This window comes from Dysidea avara, chromosome 14 (genome assembly GCF_963678975.1).
Source record: "Dysidea avara chromosome 14, odDysAvar1.4, whole genome shotgun sequence".
NCBI lineage: Eukaryota > Metazoa > Porifera > Demospongiae > Dictyoceratida > Dysideidae > Dysidea > Dysidea avara.
In genome coordinates this window covers 1,514,972-1,535,577 of record NC_089285.1, presented here as the reverse complement: position 1 = coordinate 1,535,577, position 20,606 = coordinate 1,514,972, and the positions used below count along the sequence as shown (strand labels likewise).

Genomic DNA, 20,606 nt, shown 5'->3' with positions numbered 1-20,606 from the left:
TGGGTGCATTTCCACTGTGCCTTCTTGCATGAACATCTTCCTCCACACCCATTCGAGCTCTTACAATTGCATTTAACTAGTTCGGTACAAGCCTTTGAGGCCACTGGAAGTGTTATCCACACAGGACACCACTTTGTTTCTTGGCTCAATTTCCAGCCATATTCTTCTGGACTTGGTAAGTCTGGATTAGTTATGTTGCTATTGCTCCAAATGCCAGCTTAGTAGATAACTCTGTTGCAGTGCTGTAACAATGCATTCTGTGTCGGTGGAATCAATTCCATTGTTCTATTTTTTTGGCAGAAGAGCTCCTTTCGGGCTTCATCAACTGATTGTAGACTGCTAGTTTTGTCATAGAGTATAACACAAAAGCGTTCCAGAAGTTTGAAGTGTTCACAATGAGTAGTTATTGGAATATGTGGATGGCTAGCCACGTAGAGAAATGCACCAGTAACCTCTGGGAAAGATTTCCTAAGGGTTCTTTCCATGGTACAGGTAAGGATTGGATAAATTATTGTACGTATATAGCTTCCTAACAAGTAACGTTTTTATTACTTATTTTTGTCATCCAGGTATCAGCCTTTTTCAATGTCCTACTTCAATGAACATTGGCATCCCTCAGGAGAAACTTACTTTGGCTTTAAGCAAAGAAAGTGAAAAATGTGATTTACCTGAATGCTTCACCATAGTTCCAGCTGTTGCACTGACAAAGGAAAAGGTTGCCATACCCGAGCCACCTCGTAGCATTCAAAGAATTGAAGGTAATTTGAATCAGGCAGTAGCACAAGAGAAACAGTGGATTAATAATTCCATAGCAATGCTAATGGAAACAGAACAAATGGAAGGAAAAGATATCATCGCATGGTCTACTTACCACGCATCTCAAGAAATCCCTTCTGACGTCACACAACCTGCTCTTATGCAGCTGTTGCCTTTGTTTGGTGAGAAAGCTGCCACAGCTGCTATGGTCAAACATGGTATGAGCATTATCAAGCAAGCTACACAGTATCTGAACCCTGGGCAAGTTTCAGTTATTGCATTGGATGCCCCTTTATTTGCTCTAACAAAGCTTGTGCAATGGAATTGGCCACAGACACATGGTGAAGATCTTTTTGTTGTTATGTTTGGTGGTCTTCATATTGAAATGGCTCTATGGAAGACATTTGGAGACTATTTGGAGTCATCGGGCTGGACGAATGCTCTTGTTCAGGCAGGAATAACATCTTCAGGTGCAGCAGATAGTTTCCTCAAAGCATCTCACCTCACTAGGACAAGGCATGCACACCAAGTTAGTGCTCTTGCTTTGAGTAAGCTGCAGCATGAAGCGTTTCTGCAAAGTGAAGGTCCACATGATGAAAGCACAAAAGAGGCCTGGAGAGAGGAAGCAATCACCAAGAGTCCTACATTTCAGTTCTGGGATGCAATTCTGAAAATAGAATTGCTTGGTCTGATTTTTGTTCGAGCACATAGACAGAGAAAGTTTTCCCTCTATGTGGAATCTTTGAAAGGCATAGCTCCTTGGTTCTTTGCATTGGACCACCACAATTATGCTAGGTGGATTCCTGTTCACATCCGTGATATGGAATGTCTGCCCTCATCAGTCTATGAGCAGTTTGAAGAATGTGGCCACTGGGTTGTTCAGAAGACAACAAATCGATTCTCTGCAATGCCAATTGATCAGTGTCACGAGCAGAACAATGAAACAGTTAAAGGGTCAGGTGGAGCTGTCGGACTCACAGAAAACCCAGCAGCATTTAGAAGGTGGATGACAGCCGGACCGGAACAAGCCCGGCTTTTGAAGGAGTTTGAATGTGAGTTTATGAAAGAAGCATCTGCTAAGCAATTGCATCATGAAGAAGGTTTCTCGACGCAAAAAGCTTTCAAGGAACAAACACAGAGTCTAGTTGATGCAATTAATGAGATGGGTAATCCTTTTCTTCATGACAGTGCAGACCTTGTGGTACTAGACTCACGTGATATTCTAGATAATACTGTGGTTTCAACTGTCCGTCGTGTGGAGAAACATGGCTTAGAGCAATACAACATGTATTATGAAACTGTCATCAAAGATAGGAATGCCTCAATTCATAACGCAATCAGGAAAAATTCATTTCCACTCTTTAGCCGTCCAGCACCCAAGATAAAGAGCAAACAAGCTGAGCAAATTTCAATGTTGAAGCATGATGTGGAACTGTTTTCCCGCTTGTACATTGTCATGCAGCACAGAGATTGTGATATGGCTACATTTTTTCAGCACGAAAATCATCCATACCCCCCTTCTGTCAGACAGAGGAAAATTACGACTGGGAAAGAAGTCAGATCTACTTGGTGTGCTGCCTATAGAAACAGACAAGGATCCTCCTGTTGTGTTTGATGTCAAAGTACTAGATGGTGCTGCTATAGTTCACTTTCTGTCGACTACTGGCATCAGTACTTTTGATGAATATGCTGGGAATGTCTTTATGCCATACATTAAGAAGCAGCTGGAAGCCTCCACACGAGTTGATGTGGTATGGGACACCTACATTACGTGCAGCCTTAAAGAATCAACCAGAGAAAAACGAGGTAAAGGAATGCGACGAGAGGTGACAGGAAGGAATAAACTCCCACGAAATTGGATTGATTTCCTCCAAAACTCTGAAAACAAGCAGCAACTCTTCTCATTCCTCTCTCATAAGTTAGCCTCAATGGAGTGTGTAGAAGGCAAACAAGTAATAGTTACTACTGGCACTTCTGTTGCTCCTGCAAGCATAAACCGTATGCAACCATGCAACCACGAGGAAGCTGATACAAGAATGGTAGTTCACCTTGTAGATGCCCTTGATAATGGTGCTACTACCTGCTTCGTGTGCACAGTTGACACTGACGTTGTTACTATTATTGCAGGCAAATTCCATGACCTACTTCAGAAACATCCAGCTGCAGATTTATGGTTGGGATTTGGAGTTGGAAAAACATTCAGACACATTCACATCAATGCCATGTGTAATGTACTGGGAAGAGAGAAGTCAGTAGCACTGCCTATCTTTCATGCTTTTACTGGTTGTGACACCACTTCTGCATTTTTCAGTAAAGGAAAGAAATCTGCATGGGAAGCATGGAAATCTTTCCCAGAGGTTACTGGTGCATTTCTCTACGTGGCTAGCCATCCACATATTCCAATAACTACTCATTGTGAACACTTCTGGAATGCTTTTGTGTTATACTCTATGACAAAACTAGCAGTCTACAATCAGTTGATGAAGTCCGAAAGGAGCTCTTCTGCCAAAAAAATAGAACAATGGAATTGATTCCACCGACACAGAATGCATTGTTACAGCACTGCAACAGAGTTATCTACCAAGCTGGCATTTGGAGCAATAGCAACATAACTAATCCAGACTTACCAAGTCCAGAAGAATATGGCTGGAAATTGAGCCAAGAAACAAAGTGGTGTCCTGTGTGGATAACACTTCCAGTGACCTCAAAGGCTTGTACCGAACTAGTTAAATGCAATTGTAAGAGCTCGAATGGGTGTGGAGGAAGATGTTCATGCAAGAAGGCACAGTGGAAATGCACCCAACTATGTACCTGCAACTGCGAAAAGTGATACTAGTCATATTGTATGCAGTACTGATATAACGAAATTCATGTAATTGTTAAAAGTATCATAGAACAGGATGCGATAAATATTTGAGGTGGCTCCTATCCTTAAGTAAGTACTTTCTATCAAAGGATATCACAAAAAAAATTTTTGCACTTTTGTCCGCTTCGTCCCCTTATTGTACCTAAGTGACCCCACTATTAGCAGTAGTACTTGATGGGTTATGATACAAATTATCAAGAGCTGCAACAGTGAATAGCCCTTTGTGTAGTTGAGCTGGACAAACAACCCCTTTCTTTCTGAAATCTTCACAAACTGCAAATGCTAATTGCTTTTCTATTTGAAGAACTCGATTGTAGCTCACACTGAGACCAAGCTCATAAAGCTCTGTGATCACTTTTTTCGACCTTGTTTGTGTGTGAAGATTCAAGCCTAGATAAAGTGGCATAGGTGGCTCATAGCTTAGGGAGTGCCGACTTTTCAAAGATGCATCCTTCTTTACAGATTTCTTACAATTAAAAAGAACGAGCTGAGCTATGGTTAAACATGGCTGTGAGTCTGAAGAGCATTGATCCACAATGTCACCACCTTGTAACAACAAAGTGACAAGTAAGTTAAGGCTATAAGGTACTGACTGCTGTTGACAACCCACAGGGAAGGAGGCATTAAAGACAAATCCACTAGATGAAAAGACCTCATTTCGCATCTTCTTGGTAGTTATTGCACTCCATAGATGTCTTAAGCATTTGTTGCATTCCTTCTTTAAAAACTAGTATCACATTTTTCCCATCATTTTGTTCTTGGGCATTCGGAAAATAATTTAGAACTCTTTCCTTAAAACGAACCTTATTGATCTCTTTTGTGATGCCAAGATCATGTAGGCGGCTCTCAAACATTTGGCGTAATACAGAGAATTTGAAGCAGAAGGTCCCATTTTCAATTGAGTTTTCTACATGATTGATGAGCTCAACAAAGGCTCTTGCTTCAACCTTTTCCTCTTCTCTATCACTGCTAAAACATTGTCTCTGTCTGAGCAAAGAACGATACCTATTCCTGAGTGCAGTAAGACAAGACAAATGATATTTTGCTTCCAGTGCAGTAAGATCTCCACCCTCAATTCTGGTTAGAAGTGCTGTGTCTTGTAACTCTATAGCCATTCTTCGTACATTGTCATCTGCATCAAAAGTCCGAAACTCATGAAGGGGTCCATCATTCCTTGAGCAAAAAATACACTTATCCTTGTCCAGAGATTGGCGCTGTACACGAGATCGTTTTTGTGAAGAACTACCACTGTCAATATTTCTGTCAGCTTCTCTTTTTCTTGCTCTCTGTAGCTTGCTGTCATTGAACTTCAGATAACAGGACTTGTGCCACTTGGCTTCATGTGCTACCAGCTTGTCCACATCTATATCTTCCCCAAATTTGAGTGGAACTGGAAGTTGATTTAACTTATTGAACTCACATACATTATCCAGGAAGGAATTGTACACTTTTGATTGATCACCATCACCTCTTGTATTCAAAGGGCACCTGAGCATCTTGAGTTATCTGCTGACATATTATGCACTGTGTCCAGTCCATGGTATCAACAATTTTATTCATAGTAGACTATCCACATGCTCAGTTCCAAATAGAGTGCACTTTATAGTCAGCACATTTTAGTTTGAAAGCATGTTAACACCAATGCAAACATGTTAACACCAATGTAAACACCAGACAAGTTAATCATCAGCTGAATACCTCATAAACCTGTCTTAACATACTGCAGTATATTGCTAGGGTGCACTTTTTAGAGCTGTAGCCAAGTTGATATAGACTTGTAGACCAATGACTTTGGACAACTACGCATAACTCATGGGTATTTGTCCAACAGTGGTTCCTAATGTCTTTTAACTGTGATACTATTGTTTACCAATGACGCATTTCTAATACCTATAGTACAAATAAGATTATTCTAATTCTGTTCACATTTGGGCGTGGCTCCTATCTTAAAACAATAACTAAATGTGTAAGGAACCTTCTCCTAAAAAATGATGCTTTTGTCTGCTCCGTCCCCTAACCCTAAATTTTTGCAACTAAGCAACCCCACTATTATGTATCAGTGATGGAATATGTTGTAGCAAGACAGTCAACTGTTAGCTGACTTGATGACCATTACTTAGGATGCATGGTTACTACTTCGTGTTAAGACGAATGGTATAGTCATAAAAGGAGATTGTGCCAAGAGAGAGTTGTTATACTAATTGCACGCAATTCTAAGATGAACAGGCAGGACCAAGTAGACAGGTACACTTACATATTTTACATTCAGTGCAGCAATAGCTAGCTATAGTCGGTTGTGCAAATATATACTAAAAAAAAACAAAATAAAAACCTGAGTCCAGTAGTCTAGTGCACCAGTCCAGTCCAGTGAATGCATGTATACAACCATTTCCTAAAACCAAGTTCAAATCTCAGGTGTTACTATTCAGTGACCTTGACTGTTCCTATGGTTGAATTTATGGAGTCTTGCCCTTAGGGCACCTGCAGCCCACTTTTAAATGCTGAAGATGAGCAGTGGAATTATTATATGTGACTGCATACAGTAAAAACGGAAGATTAAACATGCCTAATTTTTGAAGAAAAACTGATTTTAATCACAATGGCATATAGATATATATGATATCAAGTAGCTATGCTTACTTGGAATTGAATGTATACCTGTGTAGATTGGTCTTTTAGTCTTATGCTGTGTTATACAGATGTACCAAAACAGTTGTATCCACATTAATATTTTTGATCCATCCTTCCCTCAGGAGGATTGAGTCCAAGCAATGTGATACAGTGTAGGTAGTCCAGCGTGGGTAACGCTTGGTTTCCTGAAATCAGTTGGTTTATGCCTGTGAAGGCCAATTTCCAGGTGTATATCCTGCCTGCCTGGTACATGGTGGATTGGCTCTTTTGTGTTGTACGGCTCATATAGATTACCCATACACACCCTACTCAAGCGTTACTCATACAAGAAGCCAAAAGTTTACTGTGTACTTAAGCTTATTGAAAATGCACTTTTTAATCTATATGAGGCTGTACTGGGGTACTTAAAAGTTAACTGTGAAAGCCTAGTATTTACCATAGGCTCTGATGATTTTGAGATCACTTTTGATCAGCAGTTAATCCCATGTACTTTGGTGTAGCAATTTTTTTGTGTTTTAATGTTAATAAGTTGCAAATATAGATAATTAAATATCGCTACAGGATGCTTTGTTATCTGCTAAATATGATAATAATTATTATGTATGCATGTATATGCATAAGACATTGTGTGGGTAGGTAGGCAGCTGTGTCAGTTATGTCAACAACTATATGCTCTATTGGTAATTTAACAGAACTATTAATGTCTGTTATGTACTTTCAGTTACATAAATACCCTTCATGATTCTTGTTAATTATCTCTCCCCTGTGTTTCCATTGATATTCACATCTATATCCCAATGCAGTATGTAGTACGTCAAGCTTCAAAAGCAGCAGGTTTGTGGAATTCTGCACCTCTTCATGATGAAATAACTCCTATTGTCATGCAGAAGTTTCAAGATGTGGTACATTATTATAAGTGTTAAGTGTAGATGCACACACAAGTGTATAAGAATAAAGTTCTGCACACCAATGTATATATCATTGCAACATACAGTGGAACCTCAGTTATTCGGACCCTACTTATCTGGATTCTCAGTTAACCGAATTACGGAAACAACTGCTCTATTAGAGTATTGACTGTTCTATTAGGGTAGTTGATTATACATAATTGTTCTTTATGGTTATTTACACAGTTTCAGAGATATGGACTTTTCAGACTTATGGACTACCCCTGGTCCCAAGGGGTTCGGATAACTGAGGTTCCACTGTATAAACAATTCATATATCACATTAAATCTTACTGCATTTTTCATGTGTACACATCCAGGCACTGAAAATAGAACCATCAGTACAGTTTGTAAGTCTTCGTCGAGCACTAGGGTTGTGTCTGATGAACAGGAGACAATATCTACGTAGCAGGGGCTTAATACCACCAGCAGTTAAATGGTATAGTTTATTATTATATCCTTTAAAGTATTGTGTTGTATGCACTATTTAGGGTCAAACCTGTGAAGACTGCAAGTAAAAAGACAGCACATTTGAAATTAAACCTGGGTATGCATATACTGAATGTGAAATATGACAATATTTGTACGTATACAGTACCTTTGCATATCACAGTAGGATTATAATATTTTAGGAAGTCCAAGGTATTGATGTATGCGTGATTTTACTGGACACTAAAATGTATGGTATGAAGTGAGCAGACTATAAAAATAATTCATTGTTCAGAATGAGATGTCTGAAAATTTAAGGCAAACTGGCTTCAAAGTTGCACTGTGTTTGTACTATCATAGCTAATATACCCTAACAGGGATTAGTGACGCAGTTAACAACCGTTTGACAATCCTCGTTACGGTCACGTGAAAGTATTACATAGTGCGCTAGTGTAAACATGATGTAACGATAGTAACTGTAAAGAGCTCTCGAGTACCATGAACGTAGAAGAGACATTGCAAGTACTGTAGAGGGAGCTAATGAATGAAGCCAGTCAGGTGTACAGTTCACTCGAGAAGGTCTGTGCTAGGGGCAAATTAGCTGTGGAGACAGCGGACTGGAAGAATTAAGGAATACTCCCTGGAGTTGCTTCATGTCTTAAAGAAAGAAGACAGTCAGGAATGTTTCTCCGAAGCCCTAATATCTACAATGCAGTCAGTGCTACACGTAAGTAAGTCAACAACACCAGTACAACTTAGAGAAATTATATAGATGAAATTTGCAGATGTACACGCCAACAAATTGCCAAAATATTGGAAGGAATTGTGCGAGGCATTAAGCTGTCCTCATATCACGAGAGAACCATTAGTGATGCAACTAACAAACCAGCAAATTTTGAAGAAATGCTGACATCTACGTTCAAAACACATGTGGAACAACCAGCTGTAACACCAACCGAGTTAACAGTGGATGAAGACAATGTATTGAGGTATGCTTGTGGATATGTGGCAAAGGAACTGTACCAAAAATTTTTGAAGCAGCATGGGGAGAAGTACACAACATTTGCGGAATGCTTGACTAGAATGAAACCACATATCGAAGACTCCATGCATCCAGTGACATCTTTTATGGAGTACACATCCCAGTGGGTTAAGATTATTAACAGAGGTGGATTATATGAAGTGAATGATGAATCTTATTTGTTATTTAAAGAAATTGAGAAAGCTACGCAAGTGAGATTAAGAACTCAACTTGAACAAGGAGTAAATGCCACTGTACAGTCATCCAGGAGAGAAATGCTGGGAGTTGTAAAGAATGATGTTAACGTTTGGTTTTACTGGAATGTTGTAAGCGATAGCATACAAAATGATGAGTGGAAGGTCGAATTATTAACTGCCATAATAAGCATATGGCTAACTATCCATGGATATAGCATAACATCACAATGGATGGAACAGTACAAACACTTGCTGTGTGTCAATAGCAAGAAAAAGAAAGGACTTCGTAAAGAATTAAAGAAATTATGAAACAATATCCTGTTATATACTTTGTGATATTATAATACAGTATGATTATTATAGCAATAATAATAACATTGCTTCTATGGTTTACCACGCTTTCTTCGTGGTAGTGGCGTTTCATCGATTTCGGTATCTTGAAGTAATGGTCTCTTTCTGCAGTTTCCACGTGCAGGGTCTGTTGCCACAGTTGCCTGAATTCGTATTGACACAGTATTCTTTAAAAATTGATGGCTTGTTGGATTGTCATTGCATCCTCCCTGAGCACGCTGTTTACCAAAGAATACCTCTAGGGGATCCTGGCAAAACTTCTCTGATAAAATATATTCAACACCTGGTTGGTTAAGTAAAATTTTAGCCATCTCCACAAATGACTTCACTGCATATAGCAGGCCTTAATTTAATTTTAAGGTGCTGAGGATAAATGTCCTTACATATTCACAAATGTACAGACATAGCGTCAAATTGTACAGACATGAGCTAGAGGAGCACTTTGTATAGACTGCTGGAATTGGAATAGGGAGTTTCCATTGAAAGTTTTGAGGTTAAACACAACCACATAGTTGCAACATAATCACCAGACTGTGGTCATAACAGCTGCTGGTGATAGCAGTACACAAAGGGGAGGTGGCATTGGTAAATCCTTGGGTTGGGAAAATGTAGTATCTCCTAGCAACCAAGTGACAGTTATTGTTAACACTACAAACAAACATGCACACATCAGCTTTTATGGTACCACTATTGATTTTGAAAGGACTTGGGTGTCCGCCCAAAACTAATTATGTGCAGACATTGTGCTATTTGTGCGGATTTTGTCCGTTGACCGCACGTTAATTTATGGCCTGATATAGTATAATCTACGTTGAGCGGCACTGTATTTACCTGTTATGTGTAGCCCTTCCCTGGTCTCTAAACTAAGCACCATCATGTTTTCTCTGCAGCTGTAAACTTGTGGTCACACCTTTCATCTACACTACATTTCCATTCCTTCAAGTAGTTCAAAAAGTCAACAAATATAATTATGTGCACCTCAAAACGAGGATCATCTTTTTCAAAGGGTTTTAAGTCTGGCTTTTTTCTTCTGAATCTCTTCTTCCAAGCACCTTGTGTTTATCATGTCAAAAATCTATCAAAAGTTCTTACAAATCATTGGTAAATATGTTGACAGTGGTGGTAGAGGTGTTAATAACACATCTGCTGACTGTACAACTAAATTTGAAAATGTGTATGGTGTACTTGGTGAACCATACTTTGATAGTGGAAATGACAGTAATGACTTGTTAGTAAATGGTGACAAAGGGTTCTGTACCAATATTTTGGCTGGATTGCACTTCTGAGCCCAAGAAATCCGAGCATTGTCATCAGACGGTGTTTGCACATTAGCATGAGCCTGGCTGGGCATGAGACTACTCATGAACCTGCTGAAAACTCTTGTTTCTCTTTGTAGCAGCTGCTGTTGACACAAGTCACAGATTTTGTTAGTTGTACGTAGTAAACCTTGTTCTACAACTGTAAATCTCGTACTACCTCTTGTAAGGGTAGCACCCAATAGTGGCCTTCATTTAAGACCTAGCATATATTTGAGGCCAACTTTAATATCGATAAATATGGTATGTATGCACAAGGGCATATATTTCATAAGTAAATTTTTGTTCTTAGACTCTACTTAAATTATTTGTATAGGTAATAAATCTCATATTGCATTTATAGTGCAAAAAAATTCTTTTGTCAAATTTCTATCAAGCATTTTGACATTTAAATTTGACAAGAGAACTAGTACAGTGGTCCCTCCAATATTTTGCCATCAATTATACAAACATTTTGTTATCTAAACGCTGGTAATAACTGTTGTGTTAGAGTATTTTGTCTAAAGGTGTATGTTCTATTAGAATATTTGAACAGAGCTCAAGCTTGTATACAAATGCATCTGTTATTTCTAGGAATCAAAGTATTGGACGTACGTATCCTCACAGTAAAAAAACTCTGATAAGGAAAATTAGGAGGAGCTTGGGTGGGGAAAGAGACGTAAAAAAACCAAAGTTTGAACTAACTTGTATATTACAGTGTAAGCCTGGATTGTACAAATATTAATATACCATTATACACGTAAATGTATACTAAGTGTAAATATATTGTCTCAACTGTATAGTGTATACATGTATATGTGTATAACACAAAACTGTAATCCTTCAACTATTTATACATGTACAGTGATACATGTACAGCTACTGAATGTAACCTACAGTATAATCATGTTTAAAATTCATACCTCAAGGTATACAGTGTATAAGAGGATATACAGATGTAGTATCATAGCTACAGTATACATGATTGTAAATCATGCATGCAATCATTTTCACACAGATTTTACATTACTGCGTGTTCTCTTCAAGTGGAGTAAATTTTCATACTTTTGAACTGAAAATACGAAAGCTTCATTCTTGATGCTTTGCTCTTAAAAGTGGGCAACAATTGGACCTTACAGGTACTTTGCAAGTTGTTTTTTACCACATTTTTTGCTCAAGAAATATAACAATTATAGCTACCCACTGTCTAACCACAGAACAACTCCATGTGAAGTTCTTGATAACAATTTTTAAACTTTCTGTACATTTAACATACTGTAATTGAATAGATGTGTCTCAGATTACATATCAGTTTATAATAAGCTCCTGTTTACATGACTTAACTGTATGCTGCACATATACCGTATATAATGGTAAAAGGATATATACATAAGCATGTATCTTGCATGCAATTGAGTTCAAATATATAACATAAAGGGAATAACACTTGAAGGATAGTCCAATTTTTGTATGCAAAAATAAATTCTAAAATGCTATATATTATGTTAGAAAAGCTTTTAAAACTAATGTCTTATGTTTATTATTGTATTGTACTGCATGTAACACTGCGTACCATATATATACTGTATAGTGGGTATTTTATGAGGGGGGAGATATTTTGGGAATTGCTGCCATCTGAAATTTTGAGGGTGGACTACAGGAAGCATTAGTGCTTAAACAATGCCAAGCTATGAATTTCCAGCTGCCAATCCATGAAAATTTTCCCCCTCAAAAAATCCTGTATATGCACAACTAGCAAATACTGCAGGTTGTATAAACTCTTTAATGCATCAGAACGGTTATGGCTACCAGTGCAAGATACTGGCCATGGTAGACTTTTATAGGTCTGTAATTTAATTGTTTAAGTTTTTTTTGTATGCTGATCTGTATAGTCCTGTAAAGTAATAAAGAACTAAAGATACTTATTCTTAACAATTACCTCCTTTGTAATAACATCTTGCTACAGATACTTGGCAACATGATATCAGTGATGAGCCAAGATTTCTGATATTTAAAGGACAAACAGAAAAAAAGTTAAAATGGTGGTGTTTATGAATGTTGCTTCTGGCAGGACACTGTATAGCGGGTTTATACCATGAAGATTTTATTTTCGCGAACAGTGGCTAGCGGCGGTAATTAAATTCACACTTACAGTATTTTATCTTGTGTGTTTTCAATTTTTCGTGTCTTCTGCCCTGTAACTCGATAATTATGTATTATTTGTGCCACCATGAAATGAAAGCAAACTGCATATCCTTGAGAGGGTACACTGTAAGTGCCCCACTACTGTTGGATTGTCACGCAGCGGCAAGCATCCCCACTCGCATCCTTTTGTATAATGCAAGTAGGGAAGTTAATAACTTGACAACCATGCAGCCAAGTGTGTCATTTTTGCTAAATACCATGCTCAACAAATGTAACCCATTGTGTCAACATATAGCTTCTATATACTGAAATAGCAGGGGCGGATCCAGGGGGGGGGGGCTTTGGGGGCTGAAGCGCCCCCCCCCTTCATATTTAGGCTTTACTTGATCAATATGCTGAGTATTATAATGAAATTTTGTCTTAGCATAATTATATGATCACTAATAATACAAATACTCATAAAACCACCTTATAAACATCTTTCCAAGGTATTATCAGTGGATTTATGCTAAAGTTTATGTAACAAGGACCCGGATCAGCATTGGAGGTGTACAAGATCGAGATACTCTAATAGAGCAGTCAGCTAACTACTCTAATAGAACATTCACTGGAAACATGTAGTTGGTTCTGTTATGGAATTTTTCCAAATCTGCCTGCACCTATACATAATACAATGAAGTGCATTGGCTTGTTTAAAGAGCTTCATTCATCCACTTGTGTAGTTAATATATATGGCAATACTTAATTCAGGTACACAATTTTCATTGAAAATGCTCTCAGATTCAATCTTGTATTGTTCAAATTTCAAAATTTTCCACGTTCAACATTATATTATTCTAACATGCACGTATTCAGTGTTTGTGCAATTGTGAGAGGGGTGCATTGTGTACTTGGTTGTCTGTACCTACCCAAACATTTTGATTAGCAAAATGCTTTAGAAAGCCATACCTATAATCTAAAGGCAGTATATGAAATATCTACAGGCAGAAAATATTATGAATTTTATGTGGAAATGTTTCCAAATTGCAGTATTTTAGCATCTATTTTTCAAAAATTTCCTGGGGGGGCATGCCCCCAGACCCCCCTAGTTCCAGCATGCAAAGCATGCTGGGAAGTGTGCTTTGCACACCTCTACCCAACAGATTAGTACCTTGAGTTAGCCCCCCCTTTTATAAATCCTATATCCGCCCCTGAATAGCTTTTATTTTTAGCTCATGATGATTACGATGATCAAAGGTCTCTAAGGTTGCTCACATTCATTGTGATTTCATGTAAATTTCCATAATTTTCACATTAATTTTATTGAGTATAAACCAATTCAACTATTAGTTTAAATATGCTTTCATTGAAAATCATTCAAATTTATCCACTAAATAATTATCAAGCATTTCATTGTATTTTCATTGAAATTTCATTGACAATCAAGCTAAGAATAATCTATGAAAAGTATTTAACATATTCATTGACAATTAATGGAAAATAATTGACAGAGGAATATTGATATGATTTTGAATTTTCAGTGTGTTTTAATGGAAATTTCAGGATAATTTTATCAATGAAATTCATGTACAATTTAAGGTAAATTCAATTTTCATAGCATTCTTGACCCAAGAAATCGCAAATTTTCTTGGGTCCTGTCCATTAATTTTCAATCAATTCATAATTAAATATAAAACATTCTTACAAAAAAATTTCATTGAAATTTCATTGGTGAAATGGCCAGTAGTGAAAGCATATGAGGTGGAACAGGTCAAAGAGCCTGGGCGAACTTATAACAATGAAAATAACACATGCGGTTTGAAGCATAATTCTGCGTACTAGCGTCTACTTCACTTCCTAGTTAACTGATTGTGAGCAGCTACCACTACTACCTTGTGGCGGCTTGGCTCGTTGACTGTGTGGAATAGGGATTCAAGTAGCTAGCTAAGTCAAGAGCTAAGTCAGTGCGAGACGACCAGTGCGAGAGTCCGGCAGTGTGAGTTGTGTAGATTTGAAAGTAAGAAGCTTCCAGTCCAGGGACTCGACTTCTTCAAGTCCGCGTCCAGGTTATTCTGGTAAGTTGATCTTATTATGCTAGGCCATGTGCACAGCCATAGATTAACAGCTACCTCGGACTCGGTGCATACAAAAGGCTTGTAGCTACGTATTTGATTGCTACATGATGATTTAAAATACAGTTTTCTGTTGTGTAACTGAGCCGTAGTAACCGCAGTCCTCCACTAGCTATAGCTATACCACTATTATTCATAGCAAATAAAGTACCATAAAGTTGTTATCACGGCTCAGTTACACAGTTGAATGAAGAATGTATTTTAAAACATAATTTATGATTGACACTATATATATGTGACCCAATTTTGGAAAACCATCCTTTTTGGGTCACTTTTCTCTTTTATAGCTAAAATGAGGCACTAGGTGTTTATCTATCTTGTGTCAAAACTTCAGCTTGATATCTTGAAGGGTTCCAGATATATGGTCAATTACTGCCTACATTACAAAGTAACTTTTCATAGTAATGCATTGAATTCTGTGAGTGATTAAGTGTGACAAATGGTGACAAATCACACTTTGTTTACAAATAATTCCATTCCTACTGTATAAAATATGTGTAAAGAGACTTCTGTTAGTTAAATCAAGTGTACCTGGTCCTTTTCTTCAATTAAATACTGTCTAAATACTAAGTTTTAACCATTCTATCACCTGAACAAATCACCCCATTTGCAAGCTAATTGTTGTCCCATGCATTGTGAAATCACTACATGGTCTGATAAAATCGCCCATATCTCCTAGCAGAAAGAAGCTTTGGGTGTGAAACTTCACAGCAAGAAGGTTTAATGGTTGCTTTATCCAAATGTGCAAAAAAAGATTGCTGAAAGTAGTTTCCTGCAAATTATACAGGTGCCCAAAAGGATGGTTTTCCAAAATTGGGTCACATATTATTGCTGACAGCCACTGTGAAAAAAGAGGAATATAAGATGGTATATCTAATGGCTTAAACTATACAAATAAATCTCAGCAAAGACTTGCATTATACTAACTATCTTATAAACCCCATCTTATATTATGGGAAACAGATTATAGTTAGTTTAATACACATTCTTTGAATGGCTTTGTTTACTTAACTAAATGTGATAACTTTTTAGTAGTGATGGGCGGTATCAAGAATTCTAAGAATCAATACGGTATTGATGAAATAATTGAAGTTGTTCAATATTTTTTGCAATTGGCATTTTTGATTATGTACATCTAAATGAACATACTGAAGCAAGGAGGTATGTAAAAACTAGGATATCAATATTCAATGAAAAACTATAGTATTTTGAAGTTACAAATCAGTCTGACATTAATAAAATGCTTTGGAATGGCTCACATGTAATGTTTATCCCAACGGTATCCTGCTATTACTCTTGGTATTTGCAATATATTGCAGTATTTCAATTATCACAATACCAAAAAGACCATTCGGTGTGTATTGATACCTTAATCATATGAAATACAAGTACACGAAAAAATTTGGAATTTTCAACTAGAGTAGGGACCATAGCACACTGATAAAAAGTACTGAAACAAGTTAGAGTAGTCCATGATATTCAATCACTGTAAAACAATAAGAAGTGTTATATCCCTACTGTGCTCAAGATACCATAACGGAAATGCACAGTAGGGATATAACACTTTTTATTGTTTTACAGTGATTGAATATCATGGACTACTCCAACTTGTTTCAATACTTTTTATCGGTGTGCTATGGTCCCTACTCTAGTTGAAAATTCCAATTTTTTTCGTGTACTTGTTTGTTAACTTTTTTTGTAAATAATTTTATTATGACTGGTGAACCCATGCATACCGCATCTGAAGAGGCGCCGTGCGCCCCAGCTATATCAATTATCGTCTGAAAAGTGACGTATCCGTTATGCTTCTTTGTCATCTATGTTCAACCCGTTACACAGCATTTCGAATCAAGAACTGTTCAAAAAGCACCTCTACAATCCACGCATTTCAAAAGAAAGAAATCGTGCTGTGCGCCCCAATCATATTAATTATCGTCTGAAAAGTAAAGTATCCATTACGCTTCACTGTAGGCTATGTTCAACCCGTTACACAGCAGTACAAACCAAGAACTGTTTGAAAAGCACCTCTGCAATCGAAATAGCCACGATGAAAAATATGGACGATTTCCGTTTCGAAGGGAAGTCATCATGTGCTCGTGCCAAATCGACACCTTTCCCTGTCAGCAAAGATGAATGGGACACAAAGGAGGACACTGGTAAGTCCATGAAGAATTCATTGCACGTACTGCGGTATGCCAAAAAGGCACCTGTCGGGCCGAAGCGAAGTCGAACAGTGAAAAAATCAAGCCCATAGCCTTAGCCGTTATCGAGTTACACTTGTCTGAAGGCATCAGTCAGTCAGTCAGTTACTCAGTCAGTCAGTCAGTAGAAAATTCCGTTGAATAATGTTTTTTTTAAAATTCCGTAGCAACTTGTTGAAAACGTTACTGGTCAATCTGAAAGCTTGTTTGGACTTAGTTTTACCTCACCAATACTGCCTCATCGTCGTAAGGGAAAATCGAAGCTGGTTTTGGGTGATATTATTTTGTGGGCCACGCCTACTCCTTTGTGGTCCCTACTATACAGTTACTATCATACTGTATGATTGATTTATTTCCCAACTCTACTTTTTAGCTTTACCATCTCATTATCCATGGACTTTTGTTTATACAGACAGCATGTGACTTACGATTTTTTTTGGTATCAAACAAGGTCATGATGATTTTACAATTAGTATATACTTCTGTTAATCACATATAGCTAGCTTTGTTGTGATAAATTCATACGCACATGTAGGATTGACACGAGGCATATCATTAAATCACGTGACAGTACATACAATATGGACATGTGTACAACTGTGTGTGCATCTATGATTATCATTGTTCATGTTCTAATTACATAGTTCCTACACCTCCCCCCAAGCATTTGTGAGGGGCACAATGCTGACGATAATGAAGGCCAGTTTGGATCTTCTATAAGTCTTTTGGGTGCCTGGTGGGTGCGAGTTGAATGTTGTGGACTTGAACAGACTTCTGCTGAGGTACTTTGTTGTGGAAAAATTTGCTGTGGTTGTTCAGGGGGTGCTGGTGTTGTTGATGGGGGCAAGTATGTTGCAGTTCTGCATCGTAGGAACCGGCGGTTTCTTGTCAGGATTCTGCCATTTTGAGTCTTGATAAAATAGCGGCGGTGAGGACCAATGTCAACAACAGTTCCGTAAATGTCCCACATTTTCGTTTGTGGATGCTGCAGTACAACGCGTGAGCCTATTCCAATGTCTGGTAGTGCGTGGGCATGGAGATTGTAATATGCTTGTGTTTGCTCCAATGAATTTGTAGCCTGTGTTTCTGCTTCCGTGACTGCTTTTTGCCAACATGGTAGAAAAGAGCGGTGGTGAGCTGGGAGTGAGTCTTGCACTGGTGTACCAAATAGTTTTTGAGCAGGTGATAATCCATCCTTGCGAGATGGGGTGTTTCGGTACTGTAAGAGTGCACGGCAAAGCGCATCTTCATTGAGAGAACGTTTGTTCCAGGAAGTGGCAATGAGTTTTTTCATAGATTTTACCATGGCTTCGACTTTGCCGTTGCTTTGTGGGTAATATGGTGACGACACTTTATGGATAAAGCCCCACTGTCTGGAGAAGTCGTGAAAGCATTTTGAAGTGAATTGTGGCCCGCCATCTGACCACAGTATATCTGGCACGGCAGTGCGACAAAAGCATTGTCTCAGTACTCTAACAATGTGGGAGCTGGTAGTGTTGTGGCCCATTGGGATTATGTCAGGCCAATCTGTACAGCAATCAGCAACGATGAGGTAGTCCTGACCACCATAGCAACAAAAGTCTGCACAGATCTCTTGGAATGGTCTACTTGGCTTGTCTTTGCACACAAGAGGTTCTCGAGGATTGGAGGGAAGGAGATCTTGACACTTTTTACATGAAGTGAGCATGTTGTCGATGTCATTGTCCATTCCTGGCCAATAAACCGTAAGGCGCGCCCGTTGTTTAGTGCGTACAGTGCCCTGGTGCGATTCATGAAGATGTGACAGTGTGGTGTGATGCTTAGAAGGTGGTATCAGTAGACGGCATCCGTAAACTATCAAATTGTCATCAATGGAAAGGTGCTCACGTGCATTCCAGTAGGGTCTACATGACTGTGGAAGCTGGCCGCGGTGATCTGGGAAGCCGTTGAGTATTATATTGTACAGCTGTTGGTATTCTGGATCCTGAGAAGCATGGTAGCGGACGTCTTGCAATTTCAAGCTTTCGTGGGTGTCAGTGGTGATAGCTCTCAACTCTGTAATAGATAAGGCTGGTTCATTAGGCGAGTCATGCTCTGCAAGGGCATCACTATTGTGAGGATTAGATACAGGATTGCGGGATAGAGCATCAGGGCCATCATTAACACTTCCCTTAATCCACTTTGCCGTAAAGTTATAAGACATCAGGCGAGACTTCAATCGTTGAAGACGTGGGTTCTCAATTTCATCTAAGCGGCGGCTGTTGAGAATAGGGACTAGAGGGTTGTGATCAGTCAAGAGGTAAAAATGCTGGAGGCCGGAAAGAAATAGTTTGCACTTTTGGATGGCCCATGCGACAGCTAGCATCTCCAGTTCAATAACAGCATATCTAGATTCTGTGTCGGTGAGGAACCGGGACCCAGCCTGGATGAGGGTCCACTTGTTATTGGATTGCTGTTGGAGGATGAATCCAAGACCCTGTCTACTGGCATCAGTGCTGAGACGGGTGGGATGATTGAGATTGAAGAATGACAAGACTGGTGGCTTGGTGAGTGACGCCTTGGCACTTGTGTTTCAGCTGACTCCTCACCTAGTCCGGATAGACTAACATATGAACTCCATTGGGTCTTCCAAGCAACGAAGTCGGCGCCTCTGTCCACTTGGAGGTCGAGCTTCGGGAGATCCCTAAGTCTGAAGGTGTATGGCATCTCAGTGGAATGCAGCGGAGAGGAAATGCCCGAAACACAGTCTAATACAATGGGTTCACCTTAGCGGGTGCCTCTAACCGGCACCAGGGAATCAATCAGCTGGTTACAATAGAGTCGTAGCTGCTCGCGGCGCCATGTAGGATTTACACGAGGCATATCATTAAATCACGTGACAGTACATACAATATGGACATGTGTACAACTGTGTGTGCATCTATGATTATCATTGTTCATGTTCTAATTACATAGTTCCTACAGCACACATTTTCATACAGCAAAGCCTATGATACCAGAAAAATTAATTATTCAATCAATTCTTTCTAAGTCATACAAATCCAGATTTTCTTGCAGTTAGCACACTTGCAAAATTCCGTAGTAATGCTTGTTTAAAATTGAAGGGGTCACTGGTGTGCGCATGCATATCAGATGCAATTAAGTTGCCATCTTTGTTGCTGTTGTTGTATCGGAGGTTGTAAATGTGAGTGATCATGATGGTGTATCTTGTGGAGAGTGTGCGCAATTGGTGCCATCGTTCAATGAGCCATGCCGCGAGTCCGCACGATGATAGTTATGGACCACAACTGACGTGTTGGACAATTCAGTCCTACGACGGCAGTGATAAAAAACAGCTCTAGATGAGTAAGTATTAGACTAAAATGATAGCTTGTACAATAGGTTTAGCCATAATTTTGTACTGTATGACAATGGCCTGCAAATGATTCAACTTTGGTATTGCTGTGTACGTATTACATATTTTATAACCTGTTATCTCAACTTATGGCAGATTACAAGTGGACACAGTTTATCAGCCATCAACGGTAAGAGTATACATGGTCTGCTCTTATGATTTTGAATATTATCTCTTCAGGTACAGTTTCTTGTCGGACCTCTTTGTTCTACAGGTTGTCAGTGTACAACATCTGCAGTGTTAGTTTCCTTCAATGGCAGTTGCTTCCTTTAAAGAATCTAGT

At 38.7% G+C, this 20,606-nt stretch overlaps 1 protein-coding gene across 1 annotated transcript; it reads left to right on the top strand.

The window, feature by feature from the left end:
* The first annotated feature begins 478 nt into the window (after window positions 1-478).
* On the top strand, window positions 479-2,371 carry LOC136243935 (uncharacterized). Its single transcript, XM_066035476.1, has 2 exons — window positions 479-492; window positions 570-2,371. The coding sequence occupies exon 2, from the start codon at window positions 599-601 to the stop codon at window positions 2,369-2,371; it is 1,773 nt and encodes a 590-aa protein (XP_065891548.1). The 5' UTR covers window positions 479-492; window positions 570-598.
* The last annotated feature ends 18,235 nt before the right edge of the window (window positions 2,372-20,606 follow it).

Excerpts from the sequence above, each read along its gene's own strand:
- LOC136243935 (XM_066035476.1), top strand. The coding sequence starts at position 599 with ATGAACATTGGCATCCCTCAGGAGAAACTTACTTTGGCTTTAAGCAAA.